Source organism: Euprymna scolopes, chromosome 41 (assembly GCF_053919585.1).
Source record: "Euprymna scolopes isolate OS-2025 chromosome 41, ASM5391958v1, whole genome shotgun sequence".
NCBI classification, from domain to species: Eukaryota; Metazoa; Mollusca; class Cephalopoda; order Sepiida; family Sepiolidae; genus Euprymna; species Euprymna scolopes.
The window spans coordinates 17,879,515-17,899,514 of record NC_136522.1 but is presented as its reverse complement, the minus strand read 5'-3'; the positions used below and the strand labels follow the sequence as shown (position 1 = coordinate 17,899,514).

At 35.8% G+C, this 20,000-nt stretch overlaps 1 protein-coding gene across 1 annotated transcript in view; it reads right to left on the bottom strand.

The window, feature by feature from the left end:
• The window catches only part of LOC145266366 (dynein axonemal heavy chain 2-like), a 369,464-nt gene that overhangs the window by 44,908 nt on the left and 304,556 nt on the right, over positions 1-20,000 (bottom strand). Inside the window, exons 71-75 of the mRNA XM_080121989.1 lie at positions 17,149-17,335; positions 10,290-10,495; positions 5,361-5,489; positions 3,844-4,038; positions 1,677-1,868 (exon numbers count right to left, since the gene is read on the bottom strand). Of these exons, the coding sequence (XP_079978115.1) occupies positions 1,677-1,868; positions 3,844-4,038; positions 5,361-5,489; positions 10,290-10,495; positions 17,149-17,335 (909 nt within the window). The remainder of the gene's footprint in view (positions 1-1,676; positions 1,869-3,843; positions 4,039-5,360; positions 5,490-10,289; positions 10,496-17,148; positions 17,336-20,000) is intronic.

Here is a 20,000-nt window from a genome sequence, read left to right as displayed (position 1 = left end):
AACTCTAAAACCTTTTTGTTTCTTAGTGCAGAAACGTATTTGTAATTTGATTGACCTCACTCTTTTTCCTCTCTGCAACCCTCTCTCTCTCTCTCTCTCTCTCTCTTTTCAGACGTGATGTTGCTAGTCTCATTCTTTTTTACTGTTACGGCACGTGTTTTTCAGAATTGTCTGATCTATTTCCTGCTCTTTTGTTCCAGCTCGTTTGACTCGTTAGTCTAGTGGTTTCCATCAATTCGCTATTTTGATACCTCATTGTAATACAACTTCCTATTCCAGTAGTTTCTTTTCAAGAACTGCAGATTTGTGGAATTCCTTTCTTGTTGACTGCTTTCCTCCTAATGATAACCCTGATCTTTTCAAAACTAACGCTAATAGAAATCTCCTGTCTTCACGATAATCACCTTTCATTCTTGTTAGTTTTTTTTTTTTTACATCAAGTGACTGTATTCCTTCTCTGGAGTGATTTCCATTAAAAAAGAAAAGAACAATTATGTAATACTAGCATACCGCCCGGCGTTGCTCTGTCGTAAATATTTTAATTAATACGGAAACTGAGACATGTGCACGCAGGTATTGTTTTTTCTAAACAGTTCACTTTTTGTAAGTAAAAAAAAGAAAGAAAAAGAAACTCGAGCTGAGATCGAAACCAAAACGTAAAAACAGTAAGTCAAGTACGATATCCATTAGGCCAGCTTGACACATTCTTTTAAAAAGTATTTTCTAACCTACTTATTCTTAACATAAGGAATCTGTAACGATGCACATTCGTGAAACAGATAAAACAACTCCCTCGTACTAATTTTTCAATTTTGACCTCCTTAGCAGCCCTTTTTTTCGGGTGAAAACCGATTAAAAAGTTTTCCATATGTCTGAATACCCTATATACCAAATTCAAAGTTTGTAGATAAGAAATTCGTTGAGTATATAGATTGAGAATTGTCCTCGCACACACACATTCTCACTTTTATAGATATATGGACTAGCAAACCGCCTGGCGCTGTCTGGTCGTAAAATACGCATAAATATTATATTTTAATTAGTACGGAAACTGATACATGTGCATGCGAGTATTAAAAAATGCGAGTAAGTAAAAAAAAAAAAAAAAAATACTCGACCTGAGATTGAAACCAAAATGTAAAAACAGCGAGTCAAGTACAATAACCATTAGGCCAGCTTGACACAATCTTTAAAAAAATGCGATAACCCCCCTCCCATGTACAATATTTAAATTTTGACCCCTTAGCAGCCTTTTTTCTGGATGAAAACCGATTAAAAAGTTTCTAAGTGTCTGAATATCCTATATACCAAATTTCAAGTCTGTAGATAAAAAATTCGTTGATTATATATGTTGAGAAGTGTCCTCACACACACACATTCTCATTTTTATAGATATATAGACTAGCAAGTCGCCTGGCGTTGTCCGGTCGTAAAATACACATAAATATTATATTTTAATAAATAGAAAAACTGAGACATGTGCATGCGTGTATTGTTTTTTCTAAACAGTTCAAAACCAAAATGTAAAAACAGTGAGTCAAGTACGATAACCATAAGACCAGCTTGACACGTTCTTTATAGAGTGTTTTCCAACCTACTTATTATAATGTAATATTACATTTTCAAAGTTTTTGGCTGCAATTTAAAAGTCTCCCTCCCTCTCACTACCTGCTTACCTCAAAGTCCGAATCGTTGAACTCATATGGAATATTCCATCCCAACATGAGGAATTTTCGTCTCTCCAGGAGAATCGAATGGAAAAAACAAAGACAGAAAAGCAACTTTTTATATTTGTCTTGTCTGGTGCAATGCGAAAATTTTTCTTCCGTCATTAGATTGTAAAGACGTTTCATGTTGGCCTTCAAACCCTGAAAGAAAAAAGAAAAATAACATCCCATAAATACTTCCGACTTTTTTTTTTTTTTTTTCAACCCTTAAATTTATAAATAAAATGGAGCCTTTTATTTCCATGTTTTTAGAGGTGGGGGGGGGGAGTCTTGGGATCGGGATGGTTTTGACTTTTTTTTTTTTTTTACTTAACACTTTTTTCTGTTACAACATGAATCCACGAGTTTGACAAGATACACTTGAAAAAGTTTGGATGTTACATCTGTTGCATAGGGGTACATATTAAGGATGACGGGGTTCATATTGAAGGAGAGACGGCGGGGACACATATATATATAACAATGATGAGGTGGAAACAGAGAGACATTTATACAGTTCTGTGGATTCTTAGAACATACATTAGAGAGGAGAGGGAGATACATATTCTTGGAAGGGTTACTCAATGTTCCTAATAAAATGTTTAACACATTACCTTTTGGGTGTTGAAAAATGACACATGACAACAGTTTTACAAAAACACAAAGATGATTCTTTATTCATTGGACCGGTCGAATACTGATGACGTCAGGAATTCACATTTGGTATCTACATAGTTTAATGATCTTTCCTTCGCTTCTAAAGGACTCTGACTCCAACTCTCTCTCTCTCTCTCTCTCTCTCTCTCTCTCTCTCTCTCTCTCTCTCTCTCTCTCTGACTGACTAGCAGACTGACTCTGAAATTCGAATCCATAGAACTATATGGAGAACCGTCCTTTGTCTATAACGTCAGAAGTGTTTCCCAAACGTAACCAATTAACGTGGCTATGCACACGTTTTTCCGAAACCCACTTCGGCAAACAAAGAATCTTCTCCTAACCTACTTTTTAACCTAACCTTTTTTTTTTTAACAATGTATTTTTAAATTTGTATTGTTCATTCTTTTAAGCTGACATTTTTAATATTCAGTTTTTATAAAAGAATGAACAATCAATTCTTTTTACAACATAAACAATATCTAAACTATTTATAATAGAATTTAACAATAGACCTTTTTAACATTCCGATGTCCAACATTCTATTTCTTAACTTTGCTTACAAGGTTCGAATCTCAGCTTATCCTAATCTCATTTTCACTTATCTAATGTTCTTATTTACACGGAAAGGGGCAGCCATTCTTCCTTTAACACATCGGCCGAAACGTGAAAATAACACTCAAGACAAAAAAAGTAATCCAGATAATACAAAGTATTCCATTCTTAACTTAATGACAATATTTTTAGCTAGAAGTTAAGGGTGGAAGCTCTTCATGAAAATTCAAATACCTCAGATTTCTGTGAAACTTTAATAATAAATACGGCGAAACCTCTCTTCCCTGCCACCTCTTCCCCTCAAAAGAGACGTTGCGAGCCTGTCTTTGTTTTATCGTTATTTCCATGGCAAATGCTCGTCTGAGCTCCAATCTCTGGTCTCCCCTCGCCAATCTTTCACGAAAAGCACCTGTCTAGCTGAAATCACTGTTAATGATTTTCCCCATTCTTTATCTGTGCCTAAATCAAAACGTAGATTCCATGAACAAAGCTTCTTTCTTAGAACTGCACGCCTGTGGAACTCTCTTCCATTTGCCTGCTTCCCAGCTGACTACAACTTGGTTGTCTTCAAGTCCAACATAAACAAATTCTTGATGAACCGCCCCATTAAGTAATCCAATTTACCAAATCTCCACTACTAACGATTACTACAATATTATCCCATTGACTACTGTACACTCTATAACCCTTATCCTCAAGTGGCCTCCGGGCCTTGATAAGTGGTGACTCCTATGCAAAAAAAAAAAAAAAAAAAGATACGAAAAACTCTGCTTACGTAATTTTCAGCTTACGAAACGTGATGTGAAAATGTTTTTTGTTCCTACATACGAACAAAAAATAATTCAGGATACGAAAGATACGAGTGATAGAAAGGTACAAAGTTGTTATTTATATAACGACTCATAAGGCATGAAACGTATTCACTGACCTTTGGCGGCTCAGTGGTCATCTTGATGCCCGCTTGTAAGATGGAAATTGGAAACTCTGGATGCGGACTGCTGCTGAGCCAAAGTCGGAAATCGTTGTGGGTGTTCGCGTCAGACTGCAGTTGTTCGATGAGTTTATCAAGTTTTGGCATCCAGCTGAGAGACAAGTGACAATTGGCGAGGAACACCCAGTTACCCTGATAAAAAAGTGGAAAGAGAAAATAAAGTAAAAAAAAAATAAATAAATAAATAAAATAAAAAAAATAAATAAAACAAAACAAAAAAAAAATAAAACAAAAAACTGGATGATGGATGCATGCAATACAAAAAGATAAGGAAGAAAATAAGCGACAATTTGCAGAGTTATCTTTTCTTTATGGAAACATCGTTTCTCTTTTGAAATGTCCTCCTCCCCGTCTCTGTATATTTCTCGCTCTTTTGTCCATCTCCCTTTGTCTATCTCTTTCTTCGCTTTCTTTTTCTTTCTTCTTCTCTCTGTCTCTCTGTCTCTATCTCTCTAGAATTATTTCCCGTCTCTTTCTAAATCTGTATTTATTAATCTCTTTTTGGATTTTCATGTTTCTTTCATACACTTTCTCTCTCTCTCTCTCTCCCTCGCTATTTGAATCGGTATTAATCACCCTCTTCCTCTCTTTGTATATATATCTCCCCCACCCTATTTCTATCTACCTCTCTTTGGATAACTCCCTTCTCTCTCTTTAAATCTGTATAAATCACTTTTCCACCTTTTCCACTTTTCGTATATCTCGTCCCCCCCCTCTCTCTCTCTGAATCTGTATTTATCATTCTCTCTTCCCCCCTCTCTCTCTTTCTCTCTTTAACTGTTTATCAAAATTCAAACGAAATAAAGTCAACTATAAGTATAGTCCATTCTAAACAATAGAGAATATCATAGTAGTAGTAGTAGTAGTAGTAGTAGTAGTAGTAGTAGTAGTAAAGATAGCTAGAGAGAGAGGAGAAATATAGGAAACGAAAAGACTAATTTTGGACTTTGTCTAGTGACGTCATACTCTGCGTACGGTTGTTCCCTCTCTCTGTCTATTTTGATGGCTGACGTCACAAAAGAATGATATCATCCAATGTGTACAGGGACAAGTAAGCAAGACAAAAATAACAAGAGAGAGAGAGAGAGAGAGAGAGAGAGAGAGAGAGAGAGAGAGAGAGAGAGAGAGAGAGAGAATGATATATACAGATTCAGAGAGAGAGAGATATACAAACAGAGAGAGGGAATAGTAAATACAGATTCAGAGAGAGAGAGAGAGAGAGAGAGAAAGAGAAAGAGAGAGAGAATGATATATACAGATTCAGAGAGAGAGAGAGAGAGAGAGAGAGAGAGAGAGAGAGAGAGAGAGAGAGATACAAACAGAGAGAGGGAATAGTAAATACAGATTCAGAGAGAGAGAGAGAGAGAGAGAGAGAGAAAGAGTAAGAGATAAAAAAAGAGAGAAGGGGTGAGGGAGAGTGCGTGACAGAATTCGATGAATTATTTTCTTCTCACCTCTCGAACAGCTTCTTGCATCATACGCGTTGCAATCGCAGCTTGACCTTGACCCAGTGACAACGCATGGAAACGAGAAGAAGCCATACCTTTCGCTTCAGCCAATTGAATTAGCGAACTCGTCGGATCCTAAACAAAAGAAGAGAAAAAAAGTGATTTGTTTTTTGTTAGAATTTTCAAAACGAGCACGAATTTGTTTTACTTCACAATTACACGATGGAACGATAAAATTGTCGCCACAGAAAAGACATGATTCCATTTCTGTTTGATGGAAATCGGTTTTCTTTTTTTGTTGCAGACCATCTACTAATTTGGCAGTTATGTACAAATCACAAGCGCGATAAAAGCCTTGTATCATGTCTGAAAGTGACACAATGTTCAACGAGCGAGATCAGAGATGCGACGCTGTACAACTCATGCTCTCTAGTTATGACAACAGAATCATTGCCAGCACCCTCAAAATGCATCGCCGGATTGCCACGAATAACGGGGACGTGCTCAGGATGATGAAAACAAAGTTTCCGGCCAGGTTATGATCTTTGGTGTGGTTTCACGTAAGGGACACCTCACATCTTCGAAGTCAGCTTGAAAGTCAACACCAAAGTTTACCTGGATATGCTGAAGAGTGTGGTGATGCCCTGGTGCAATCAGGTGGCCGCTGGCAGACCTTGGGTGTGACAACAGAACTCAGTGCCAGCCCACAAGTCTAAAGAGACCCAGGTAGGCTTTAGAAGGAGTGCTACGACTTTGTACCCTTCTCTCAATGGCCCCTCCTCCTTCCCCGACCTGAACTCGCTGGACTACTTCGTTTGGTCTTACGTCAAGAACATCACTAACATGACCTCCTGCAACACCAAAGCCAGCTATCCGCTGAGTATTCTTGTGGACAAGACCCGTATCGAGGCGGTAATTGAGGCTGAAGGCGGCTACATTGAATAGATGTCAGCTCCACTACATAATCAAGTTATCTGAATTGATTTTTTTCAATAAAAGTTTTAAAATAAAGCTGTAGTGTAGCTTTCTTTGGGGCGACACTTTTCTCGTTCCACCCAGCACTATCGTCAACATTGATTTCTTTTTAAATATCTGTACAGCGTTTTTTTTTCTTTTTTTACACAGTGATCACCACTTATCAAGGCCCGGAAACCACTCAGGGATAAGGGTTATTGCAAGTACATTACGTTAGTGTGGAGATTTGATGAAGTGTTTACTTAAGGGGGCGGTTCATTAGGAATTTGTTAACATTGGACTTGAAGACATCCAAGTTGTAGTCCGGTGGGAAGCAGGCAGACGGAACAGAGTTCCACAGGCGTGCAGTTCTAAGAAAGAAGCTTTGTTCATGGAATCCACGTTTTGATCTAGGCACAGATAAAGAGTGGGGGAAATTTTTCAAAGTGGATTCGGCTAGACGGGTGTTTTTCGTGAAAGATTGGCGAGGGGGAACCAGCGATTGGAGTTCAGACGAGCACCTGCCATGGAAATAATGATAAAACAAGGATAGGCTCGCAACGTCTCTTCTGTGGGGAGAGGTTGCAGGGTAGAGAAAAGGGCATCCCCCACTAAGCCACGAAGTCTATTTTGTACTCTGTCAAGGCAGGATAGGCTGTTTTTTGCAGCTCCTGCCCAGATATGGCAACAGTATTCCATCTATACCAATAAAAAGATGTTAAGAATGGGATACATCTATACTGTACTGCTTTGAAGCGACACTCACCATAGATGGGTTGAACCAGCTTCTTACAAAGGAGGAAGTTTCTATAGGAGTATGAAATGGACAAGTAGTCCTTAGTCCCATGTATATCAGTTTTTTGCTTCTCTTGCCGACAGGTGTAGACTTTTTCCTACATACAGCGCCTGCTTTTCCTAAATGGTTACTTATTTTGTACTGACCAGCCTCAACATTGCTGAACTTAGTGATTATGCTGTATAAGATACACCTATACCACACATTCGTACTTACTGAAAGGCAAAGAAGTACCAACCAGTGTTATGTTGTTGGTTCCGGGCAACGTCGGAAAATAAACTAGCCGATTATTATTATTATTATGACTGTGTTTCATAAGTATAAATGGAATGTCACCTAAAAAGGGTATTTTAGAATTAAATTATTTATAAACAATAACTTAGGAATGTTAACTTGATGGAATGGAATTTTATTCTGACAATTATGTTTTCAATTAGAAGAGGGATTTGAAATCAATTGAAATGTGGGAATAACGAATGGATTATATGAAAACCATCGGGTGATGACGTAATAAATTAGAAAGGCAGTTTTAGATATAGACGCAGTATTAGTTAGTTAGATTGAACAGCTGCGTATCAGGGTTTGGCCAGGCCGGACATAGAATGAGGTAATACACTCGATACACATTATGCGGGAGAAGGGGGATGGCGTAAAGAATTAGACAACGGTGAAATTGCAACCCCGAAAGAATAATAAAAGAATAAAAGATTATGAAATCACCAACTTTGTCCAGCGTTTTCCTGAACCAAAAACATAACATTTACATTTTTATATGACAAGAACCCTACACAATGAATTATATACTAACAAGCTGTATAGACTTTGAACAGAGTGAGACCCTACGTAGAACATAGCCTAAAGCCAACAACGTTTGCCCAAATAAATTTTTTAGATTGAAGTGCAAGATATCATCACAAGGAACATTTGTAACATTTAACTTCAATCTGCCATACGACAATTAATGTTTCAGCATCAAATGACTTAAAAGAGGTTGATGTGCCGTCATCATCATCATAGCGCTTCACTTCATCTCAAAATCTACCGTCGGACAAAATAAACGTTTTGCAGTAAAAACATTAAATACTTATTCAGCTAGGTAGTAGACTAACTTATCTTGCCTTTGATAACATTTTTTCTTATATATTTGTTTTTTGACCACTTTTTCATACAAATGTGTATTGTAAAACAACCCATTGTTTTTAATTAAGGAGAGTAAGCCATGTTTGCTTTTTTGTTTATTTATTCATCATCATAGTGTTTCATTCCCTCTCAAGGTCCATCGTCAGATAGTGTCCGATGCATCCCTCAGGTCCGCATCACAGCATGGTTTGCTCAGGAGACAGTCTGTGAGGGTGTGTGAAAACGTCTGCATGTTGGCGCCGCAGGGACACTGAGTGTCCTGTACATAGCCCCACTTACTTGGACAACCTTTTCTCGGATCCGGTTGAGTGCTACCCACGCTTTCTGGGGAAGTTCAAAACTTGTTGGAATTCTTCGGGAGAGTCCCAGCTCTCCACATTTGGGGGGGGGGGGCTCTTTTTACCAAATGTTTTATTGTTCTCGTGGGGAGGCACGCACAATCTGCTCGAGCAATTCTAAAATATCAGCACGAGGATTTGATGACAAAATTTGTGTTAAAAGAATGCAGGGAGATGAAAAAAATCACGCCTGTTGATTGACAATAGTTCGGAAAACAAAATGACATTTCATTATGAGCTTGTGTCAAATTCTGTTCATGTGTCTTCCGGTTATTTTATGCCGAGTCCAGTAATCTGAGGGAAAAGTTTTTATGCTTCAAGTTGATTATATCTTCAAATATTTATTCATGGTGTTTGGTTTGGGTGTTTTTATTTTCGGCACATCAACCCTTCTCAAGCTATTTAATGCCGAATCTGGTAATTTTGAAAAAAGGTTTTATCTTTCAAGTATTTTATATCTTTAAATTCACGTTGTTTAGTTTTGTTTGTTTTTTTATAGAGAAAAAAATATTGGTTTTGTTTTTGGAATTGAAGAATATGATTGAGTTTCGTAAAGAGAAATGAGAAACGAACATCAATGTTTGGTGCATTTAAGTTAAGAAGCCGATATTTTCAGACAGCCCGATCTGGTAGGACCAGAGATCTTTGGGAGGCAAAAGTCCGGTTTGTTAAATAACAGCAATAAAAATAAGCATCAAGGAACCGTGGAAAAAGCTCTATGCAGTACAAGAAACAAACAAAAAAAAAAGCCGAGCATGCAAGGTCCCCCTACATGAGTGAAAAATTTACTTTCATTATGTGTAAAATTTCAAAAAGAATCCAAGGTGTGGTTATTGAGAAAAGTCCAAACAAATAAATGGATGAACGATTTGGGGGCAATTTTACCCCTATAATGGCCTCTAGAGGGGCAACCAGAATTATCCCAGAAAATCTGGTCTGGCAAAACATTACTTTCATCATTACTAATGTTTATACAAAATTTCAACAAAAAAAAATCCAAGGCGTGATTATTGAGAAAAGTGCGAACAAACGAACGGACAAATAAACGAATGGGATTGAATTACAAGGTCCAATTTGTCGGGAACCAAAAATAGTACACTAAGAAAACTTTGGTGCTGGGACCAGGAGGCAGTTATGACACATATTATTCACATTTTTCACAGGCTAACATCTACTACAACACCATCTACTCTCTTTTAGAACTCACATGAAAATATAAGAACGAAAGACGAAAAAATGCCTCCACCGTAAGGAAACTCCAGACACATGTCTCTGTAGAATTCTCAGAATTCGTAAACCATATACCATCAAAAACTGGTGTTGAAGATAGATTGGTTTCTATGCATTACAAAAATATCTACCTTCTTTGAAATTCACAAGAAAAAATAAAACAATGGTGGATCAAGGAACATTTGGTGCTGTGATCAGGATGCAGATATAAGAAGGAGTGATCGCACATGAGGGACAGTTAGAAAATTTTATTTAGGATTCTTGGAAACTTCACAGCCTTTGTCGGCAATTAGGTAACAAGGACTGATGAATATGTTAAGTATCCCCTGATTCGTAGGGAGGTAATGCTGGATCTGTGAGTGACTATAGAATAATGAAAAAAAAGTGATTAAAGATATCAGGAGTTTCATAACAAAGTCACACGTTTGATCAAATTTTCGTTAAAAAAAGAAAACAGATGAAAAACATCAAACTGACCACTCCAGGTGACAAGACAAATATCAGGGGTGTTCTCCTGGAGGAATCGCCAAGGACCTGCAACATGTCCAAGACAGGTGGTTCCACAAATTTAGATCCCAAGTTGTTCACTATAAAAGACGTTGCACAGAAGGCCACACGATCTGGTCTCAAAGAACGGACGATTAACATACGCTGTAATTCGTTGCACGCGTTGTCCCAGTCACCTGTCGAAGAGAGAAGAAAACAAAATTTTAAAATAAAGCAAAATTAAAAACAAATTCTATTTTGTATTATTCGCACTACTGTTCCCACAACGTTTCAGCTGATGTAACCTCCGACCTTTTTCAAGTGTATTTTGTTAAGCTTGTGAATTAATAGGGAATTATCTTGTTTGTTATTTCACTTGATTTTATATCCAGCCATCTACAAACTATCCCTTGCTTAAATTCTATTTAAAAAAAATTAAATTAAACTAAAAACAGGGAAACATTTTAATAATTCTCTTCCAATAAAAATGGTACTAAATAATTATTATCAAAGAATGTCTCCATTTTAACACTCTGCTGAGCTGGAATACGTATTTAAATAAAAACATATAGAATCAGAATACATTTTGTTAAAGCAGTATATGGTGCAAGGATAATAAAAAGCAAAATAGGCAAGTTAGAACCAAATGTCAATTTGTCAAATTCAAAACTACTGATGACAAAATTCGAGAAATACACTTATACATATATATTAGATCTACCGGCTCGGCGTTTCGCATGATGTAAAAAAAACTTTTTATTTTTTATTTGTATGCAAATTCTTTTTTAAAACTGTTCTGTTTCTTATTTTATCTTTCCAAGTCGCACGCATGCGCGCACACACACACACACACACACACACACACACACACACACACACACACACACACACACACACACACACGTGTGTTTCTAAAAATTCACTTGCGCGGTCATTACCACGTTCACGCGCACCAGATACCTTGAGGTCAAAAAGCAAGACTCTTGAAAAAGGGCCGACGTAGTAGAAAACTCCTCGCCAAAAATATGAATTTTTGACCAATTAGGACTCGATAAAAAAGCTTATTTCTGCCAGTTTCTGGGGCCTTTTAAAATTATAAAAAGACCAAAAAGAACTTTTTTTTTTGCAGAGAGAGAGAGAGAGAGAGAGAGAGAGAGAGAGAGAGAGAGAGAGAGAGAGAAATTCCTTACTTTCTTCCTCTCTTCCTTTTTGTACAGACTGACAGATTCACGCCAAAAATGATAATTTCTTTCCTTTTTACATAAATAAACAAAAGTTTATATTATTTTGTAGTGTATTTCTTTTTTTATTTAGTGTTTTGGGAGAATTATGCAAATTTCCAACAAAACTTATACTGAAAAAGAAATAAAAAGTGAGTTGCTGACAATTGCTTTTATATGCTTCAATGAACAAGAGTTATTCCCCTTTTCTGATTTAGAAATTTCTGTCAAATTTGAATTATGTTTCGATATTCCCAGTGATATGAACAGGATTACAAAATCTTTTAAAATAAAAGTGAAGTATGTTATCATATAATTATTATGTTCATCTTAGTTCTTATTATTTTTGCTCTTATTCACTCCATTTACCCCATACAAGGCACATTGTCATTGGAACATAAGGGGCTGCTATTATGGACAGTAAAGAGTTCAGCAGTGAGATGTCCATTTATGTTACATTTAAATTTCTGCATGTTAGTACAGTCAGGGAAACAGGAAACAAGGATGAAATTGTAAGTCTAGTAGTCCAAGGGAAGAAGCTATTAGAGAAAAACTCTACATTGAACAGGTGGGAATTTGCTGCCTGTCGTGTTAATCAAAGATATTTCCATTTGAAAGCACAAGTGTGTGGAGACACATTAGTTTGAGTTTCACACATAGTGAACACATGGATATAATGTACAACACTTTCAGTTTCGAGACATATACGATTACGCCCTGGTTGCATGTTTCAGCCGATAGGTGGCGATATTAACTTCCTTTTCTGTCTGTCTGTCTGTTTCTTTCTCTCTCTCTTTTTCCTGTGCATCAGACAAGAACAGACGTGACACTCATGCGTTCCAAGTGTGGTTTTACACATGCAAACCAGTTCTCTAATGAAACGGATTTGTGCATACTATCCAGCCTTATCGAGGTAAGCCAAACTTGCAAAATCATGAACAAACTTTACAATCCATGAACCACCTTGGTAACAACTTTAAATAAAATATCTAATCTCAGTCCACACATGTTTGGCAGCGATCAACAACATGAATGTATGCACGCACATGATCTTATGTATTTTTTGCCAAAAGCAAGTTGAAATACAAAATGTTCATTTCAACTTGCCGAAATATTTCTATTAATTTTGCGCATGTGCAAATTCATTCATTCATTGTAAAAAAAAATGTATAAATATTCTTTCTTGTTTTAAATAAAGTCTACGGTTGTATATAATTAAACTTGATATTTATTTTCATTAATTTATGTTGTTGAACGCGCAACACATACTGCAACAAATTCTATGAGTTCATCAAAGCACATTCCATAAAACAAGCACTGGGATGTAACACTGTGGCGATGGGACAGGGTTTGGAGCTTGGTGTACAATACGGGATCTATTAGATTGGATATTCTGTTTTGGACACTATCTGATCTGCAAAAACTTGTGATTGGTGCACCAGCACAGATGTGGCAACAGGTGTGAATAGTTTTCTTGCCTGGTAGAGAGAGCCCACCTTCTTTATAGTTGTCTCGGCCATCATAACCTGCAATCTTTTTCAGGTTCATCTTTTCTAACTTGTAAATGTTTAGGTAGAACTTTGGAACCTGTATGGAATTTTGAACTGAACCTTTTATTCATTCCACAGAGTTTATTGTTCTCGTCCCCTCAGCCATAGTTGTGGTGTATCAGTTAAAATCATTTACTGAAAATAAGTTCTAAGAGACAGTCTTCACAAGGTTGAACCTTCAATCCTTACTATAATCGATAATAATTAAGAATAAAATAAAATAATTTACAAAATAGACTTCGTGGCTTAGTGGGGGATGTCCTTTTCTCTTCTCTGAAACCTCTCTGCAACAAAAGAGACGTTGCGAGCCTGTCTTTGTTTTATTGTTATTTTCATAGCAAGTGCTCGTCCGAGTTCCAATCTCTGGTCCCCCCTCGCCAATATTTCACGAAAAACACCCGTCTAGCTGAAACCACTGTCAATAATTTTCCACACTCTTTATCTGTGCCTAAATCAAAACGTAGATTTCATGAACAAAGCTTCTTTCTTAGAAGTGTACGCCTGTGGAACTCTCTTCCGTCTGCCTGTTTCCCACCTGACTACAACTTGGATGTCTTCAAGTTCAACATAAACAAATTCCTGATGAATCGCCCCCTTAAGTAAGACACTTTATCAAATCTCCAATACTAACGATTACTACGATAATATCCCATTGATTACTGTACACGCAATAACCCTTATCCCCGAATAGCTTCTGGGCCTTGATAAGTGGTGACCTCGATGTAAAAAGAAAAACAAAAAATGAAAACAAAAGAAAAGGGTGCCAAGTAAATGTCATCCGAGCCTTTGTTTGAGATAAGTACGAGGGGCGTGCAATAAGTAATACCCTTGACCCACTTCCAGTTGTCTGATCTAGCTGAAATTTTGCATGTGCAATGATTGTTATCTCTACGGGTTATGTGGCAAATTACAGCTCTAAACTAATTGTGGTTTCTGTTTTACAGGTGTTTGAACTGAGTCAGGTGTGAAATGGAGTCTGTTGAATGTCGAGCAGTGATCCGGTTTTTGTATTTGAAAGGACGCACACCACAGGAGACTTTTGATAAAATGAAAGAAACTTATGGTGATAATGCCCCATCATACGACCTTATAAAATGCTGGCATCGTGAATTCAAACATGGCCAGAAGTCTGTGGAAACAGCTCCCAGACCTGGTCGCCCCCCTTCTGCCATTGATGAGGCATCTGTCTGTCAAGTTGAGGCTGCCATTTTGAAAGATCGGTGCATTACTATTTGTCAAATAGCCCAAGATGTCAAGATTAGTACAGGGTCTGTGGAAACTATCATTCATGACCACTTGCATATGCATAAGATGTCTGCCAGATGGATTCCCAGGTTGCTCACACTATTCCAGGACTGAGAACATGTCAAGTGCTCGAGGATGAATTTGGAGATGTGCCAAGAAGACAAGTCAAAGTTTTTCAAAAGACTGATTGCACAAGATGAAACCTGGGTCCATCACTATGATCCAGAGACCAAAGCCCAGTCATTGCAGTGGAAGCACTTGTACTCACCACCTCCAAAGAAGGCAAGGATGCAGCCCTTCACTGGCAAGGTCATGCTCACAGTCTTCTGGGACCAGGACGGAGTAGTGATGACAGATTTCCTGGCAAAGGGTACCACAATTACAGGAGCCTATTATGCTTCACTTGTGAAGAAATTAAGGGAAGCTATCAAAATCAAGAGGCAGGGCAAGATCAGCAAAGGTACCCTCCTCCTGCAGGACAATGCTCTGGTCCACAACTCGCATGTCGCTAGATCAGAAGCACGGTTGTGTGGTTATGAAATCTTTCCCCATCCTCCCTACTCTCCTGACCTTGCACTCTCTGACTTTCACCTCTTCCCAGCCATGAAGTTGTTTTTGAAAGGAAAGCCTTTCCCAGATGATGCAGCCTTGATTTCTGAAGTCACGTTGTTGTTGGAGGACCAACCTGAGGTGTTCTACAAAAACGGTCTCCAGAGCTGCATCAAACGATGGGAAAAATGCATAACTCTGGGTACCTATGTAGAGAAAGACTAATAACTGTGCCAAGTTTCGTTGCTCTACTTCTATGGTAAGTGGGTCAGGGGCATTACGTATGGCTATTGGCTAATGAAAATATAAAACTACAGAAACGAAATAGCAACAAATGTTAAACATAGAATTAGAGCAAACTTCCCTATATAAATTAGTTAAAAAATTGAAAAAAATAAAATAAATAATTAAAAAAAAAAATAACTCAACTCAACTATAAACTGAAGTAGCGACAAATAACAAAATGAACAGAAAATAACAAGGGAAGAACGGATGTACACAAAATCTAAAACAATAGCAGAATCGTTAGAAAATGACTTCCAGTAGTGGAATGCGGCCGCAAATGGATGGTAACATTTAATGCTAGTAAAACTAGGCTGCTCTCCTTTAACAATTACAAGACGCCTCTCCAACCACCGGTATCCATGACAAATAGCACCCTACCTGAAAATCCTACCTTCAAACTCCTCGGCCTAACATTCATGGACCATATGAACTAGAACAAATACATTGAGGACATTGCAAAGGCTGCTGCAAAGAAGGTGGATTCCCTCTATCGAGCTAGAAGACTACTCACACCTGAGAGTATCCTTTACTTCTACAAGGCCACCATTCGCCCATGCATGGAGTATTGTTGCCACATCTGGGCTAATGCATCTACCACTAGCCTCTCCCTCCTGAATAGGGTCCAAAAGAGATTTTCCAATCTAATCGGCCCCACTTTGTCAACTAAGCTCAACCCCTGTTCCATCACTGCAATGTTGCATCTCTGTGCCTGTTTTACAAATATTTTAATGGAATGTGCTCTCATGAACTTGTTGCACTTGTGCCCCCTCGACGTATATATCCCAAACAAACTTGCTTAGCAACAAAATGTCACCACTTCACTCTTGAGGTTCCTAAATGCCAGAAAGCTTTCTATTCCAATAGTTTCTTCCCTCGAACAGTTAGACTTTGGAATTCCCTTCTTGCTACCTGTTTCCCTGACTGTACTGATATGCTAAAGTTTAAGATGTAACATGAACAAACATTTTGTAAATTTTTCCTAGGCATGCTCCCAAATAGTAGCCCCTTACGTCCAATTGGTGATATGTCTTGTTAGGGGTGAACGTGAGTAAAAAAAAAATAAATAAATAAAATAAAATAAACAAAAAGAAAATAAATTATTTCAATTATGCATGTGATAAAATAAGGCCACTTATTAATTTGACACATTTACAAAAGAGATGCATCGCACCCAAATAAAACAAGAGGATGCCAAGTAAAGGTCGTCCAAACTTCTGTTTGAGATAAGTCTGGCTATTGGCCACTGGAAACATTAACTAATGGTAGAGAAATGTCAACGGATCTGAATAGTTAGTTACGTAGACTAGACACTACTTTGATATATGAAAACAACCAATAATAAAAATCCAAATACTTAGTCTGGTAATTCTTCGAAAGGATGAAACATGGAGGCTTTTATGTAGCTTAATTTGCATATATTATTGTTTAAAAAGATAAAAGAAAATGATCCCCTAGAGAGGCTTAATAAAAAAAAAATAATCCAATATATAAAAGGCTATATGTCGGTCTGTCAGTCTTCATATTTTCAAACTCTATCTCCCCCGGAACTAAAAGTCGCAAAGCGGCATTAGGGGCCCCTCAAATGATTGGATTTTTTTACGGGCCGTTCTTTTATGGGTCTTTAGACGATTAAAATTGTTTTTAAGGAGTTAAAAATGGGCCAAAATTGAAAAAAAAATCGTTATATATTTTGTACATTCATCTTATTTTATTTTTAATTTTTAATCAGTTCATATGCATGTAACGTTAGTACAGTGGTAACGTCACCAGCTTTTAATGCTACAGTTTCGGTTTCGATTCTAGCTGATGGCACCTAAATACTTTTACTTTTGAAATCACGACTCTATAATAATATATACAAAATCTGGACAAATTCAAATATTTAAGCATATTTTATGGCCAGGCAAAATCGGGTGCCCCCACCGCTAGTAATAAAATAAGAGTTTAAGAAATCATGATATTCTATGAGAAAACAAGGACTTTCAAGACGTGGTTATTTACTTGGCAGAAGAGCTACTTCGGGTTCAGCTGACGTATACCAGATATGCCAGTCACGTGGACACTGCTCAAACGACGTGATTATGCCGTGGAAGTTGGTTAGTTTGTCTAGCTCTGTGATGTTATCCCAGGCGACGTCGGATAACCAATTTGGATATGGATTGTCCATTTGGTTCTCTCGGTCAAGCACCTGAGGAAAGAAAAGAAAGAAAATCATCACGTGATTGCCTAGCAAGTTAAGGACACACTTGGATGAAATGAAGAAAAGAATTAGTGATGGAAGGATTCCAACATTTTTCCCAATTCTGATACAATTACCGATTCCGTGCTACATTCCCGATTCCGATACAGTTACCGATTCCGATTCTTTATAAATCTCTAAATATTTAATTATAAAATTGTTATTTTCCCTGATTTTCGTAAAAACACATTTTAAATATGCAGATATTTTCCTAAACGTCAAAACTACAGTTGTGGAGGGTGATCTATCGAATTTTAGCTTTACTGGTATTTGAAAATCAATGGATATTTACTAATTTATCAATATTACCAGCAAAGAATCGATTTGCCATCGAAAAATAGGCATCAATTTTTCCAATTTTGATATCGATTCCGATGCCCCCAAATCTTTCGGTTTTTACGATTCCCGATTCCGATTAATCGTCCCAGCATTAAAAATAATGTATACAGGAAGACGTCGACACTTCCGGCAGTTCCTAATTTCCACTTGACCTCCGGCTCCACACGCACACGCGCGCGCACACACGCAATACACACACACACACACACACACATATATGTATATATGATTGGACGACACATATATTGTTACCGATTCCGTTACAATTACAAATTCTGTTCCAAATTCCCAATTCTAATACAAATACATATTCCGATTCTTTTAAAACCTCTAAATGCTTAGGAATAGAGTTGATTTTTTTATTTCATATTTTTCAGATTACGGTAAGAACAAATATAATATGTACATTTTTGCAAACGTAAAAAAATTACTTATGGGTAGGGAGCAATCTATAGATTTTATTTTCATTGATAGTTAAAAAAAAAAAGAAAGAATTATTTCGTCATTAATACCAACAATGGAAAATTTTACTTAAAAAAGTAAAATAATGGTTTTTGGTATCAGAAAATAGACACACATTTTCCCAATTCTGATATCCTAAAAAGTCCCAATTTTCCAATTTCAATTAATCGTCAGAGCACTAATATATATGGAGCTTGCTAAAAGAGCTTAAGGTCACTTCGTTGCAGGGTTCACATACTTCGGCCAGCGTTGATCATCATCTCCTGCACTGATGATTACGTAAGCTTGAAACACTAGTGTTTAATGGTATATATATATATATATATATATATATATATATATATATACATACATATATATATATACATATATATATACATATATATATACATATATATATATACATACATACATATATATACATACATATATATACATACATATATATATACATACATATATATACATACATATATATATACATACATATTTATACATACATTTATACACACATATATACATACATATATATACATACATATATATACATACATATATACATACATACATATATATATACATACATATATACATACATACATATATACATATATACATATATATACATACATATATATACATACATATATATATACATACATACATATATACATACATACATATATACATACATATATATATACATACATATATATATACATACATATATATATACATACATACATATATACATACATACATATATATACATACATACATATATATATATATATTTATATGATTATTATTATAAGAATTTTAAATACCAAGAAACAACAGTGTTTCATGCTTTCGGGAATCATCAGTGCCTGGTAACGCGATTATTACGTCAGAAGATTCCATGTATATATATATATATATATATATATATATATATATATATATATATATATATATATATATATATATATATATATATATATATTATTGATGGGGCGATTAAAATATTTTTTCCGATTCTGACACAATTACCGATTCCTATTCTTCATAAATCCCTAAATATTAAACTATATAGCTGTACTTTTTCCCCCGATTACCGTGAAACACGTGTTTAATATGCAGATATTTTCTTAAACGCAAAAATACACTTGCGGTGGTATGATCTATAGATTTTAGTTTTACTGTTCGTTTAAAATCAATAAATATTTATTATTTTATTATTACTACCAGCAGTGGAAGATTTTGCTTTAAGCAGAGTAAAAAAAAAAAAAAAAAAACATTAAAAGAATCTTTTCGGCATCGGAAAAGAGGTAAACATTTTTCCAATTCTGATACCGATTCCAATACCGATTTCAATATCTCTAAATGTTCCTATTTCCGATCCGATTAATCGTTCCAGCACTATATATATATATATATATATATATATATATATATATATATATATATATATATATATATATATAAAACATATATTATATTATATTATATTATATATATATTATAATATATATATATATATATATTATAATATATATATTATAATAGAAAATATATATACTATAATATATATATTATCATATATATATACATATATATATAACATATATTATATTATAATATATATATATATTATAATATATATATATATTAAAATATATATATATATTATAATAGAAAATATATATACTTAAAATGGTTGACTTAAAGAGTAAGCTAATAAATTATGAAATTTTTTAATTGAGCATTAATATACTTTGCAAGCAAAAACAAGACTTCAAAACAAGGTTTTGGTGGCAACAAAAAGTGTATT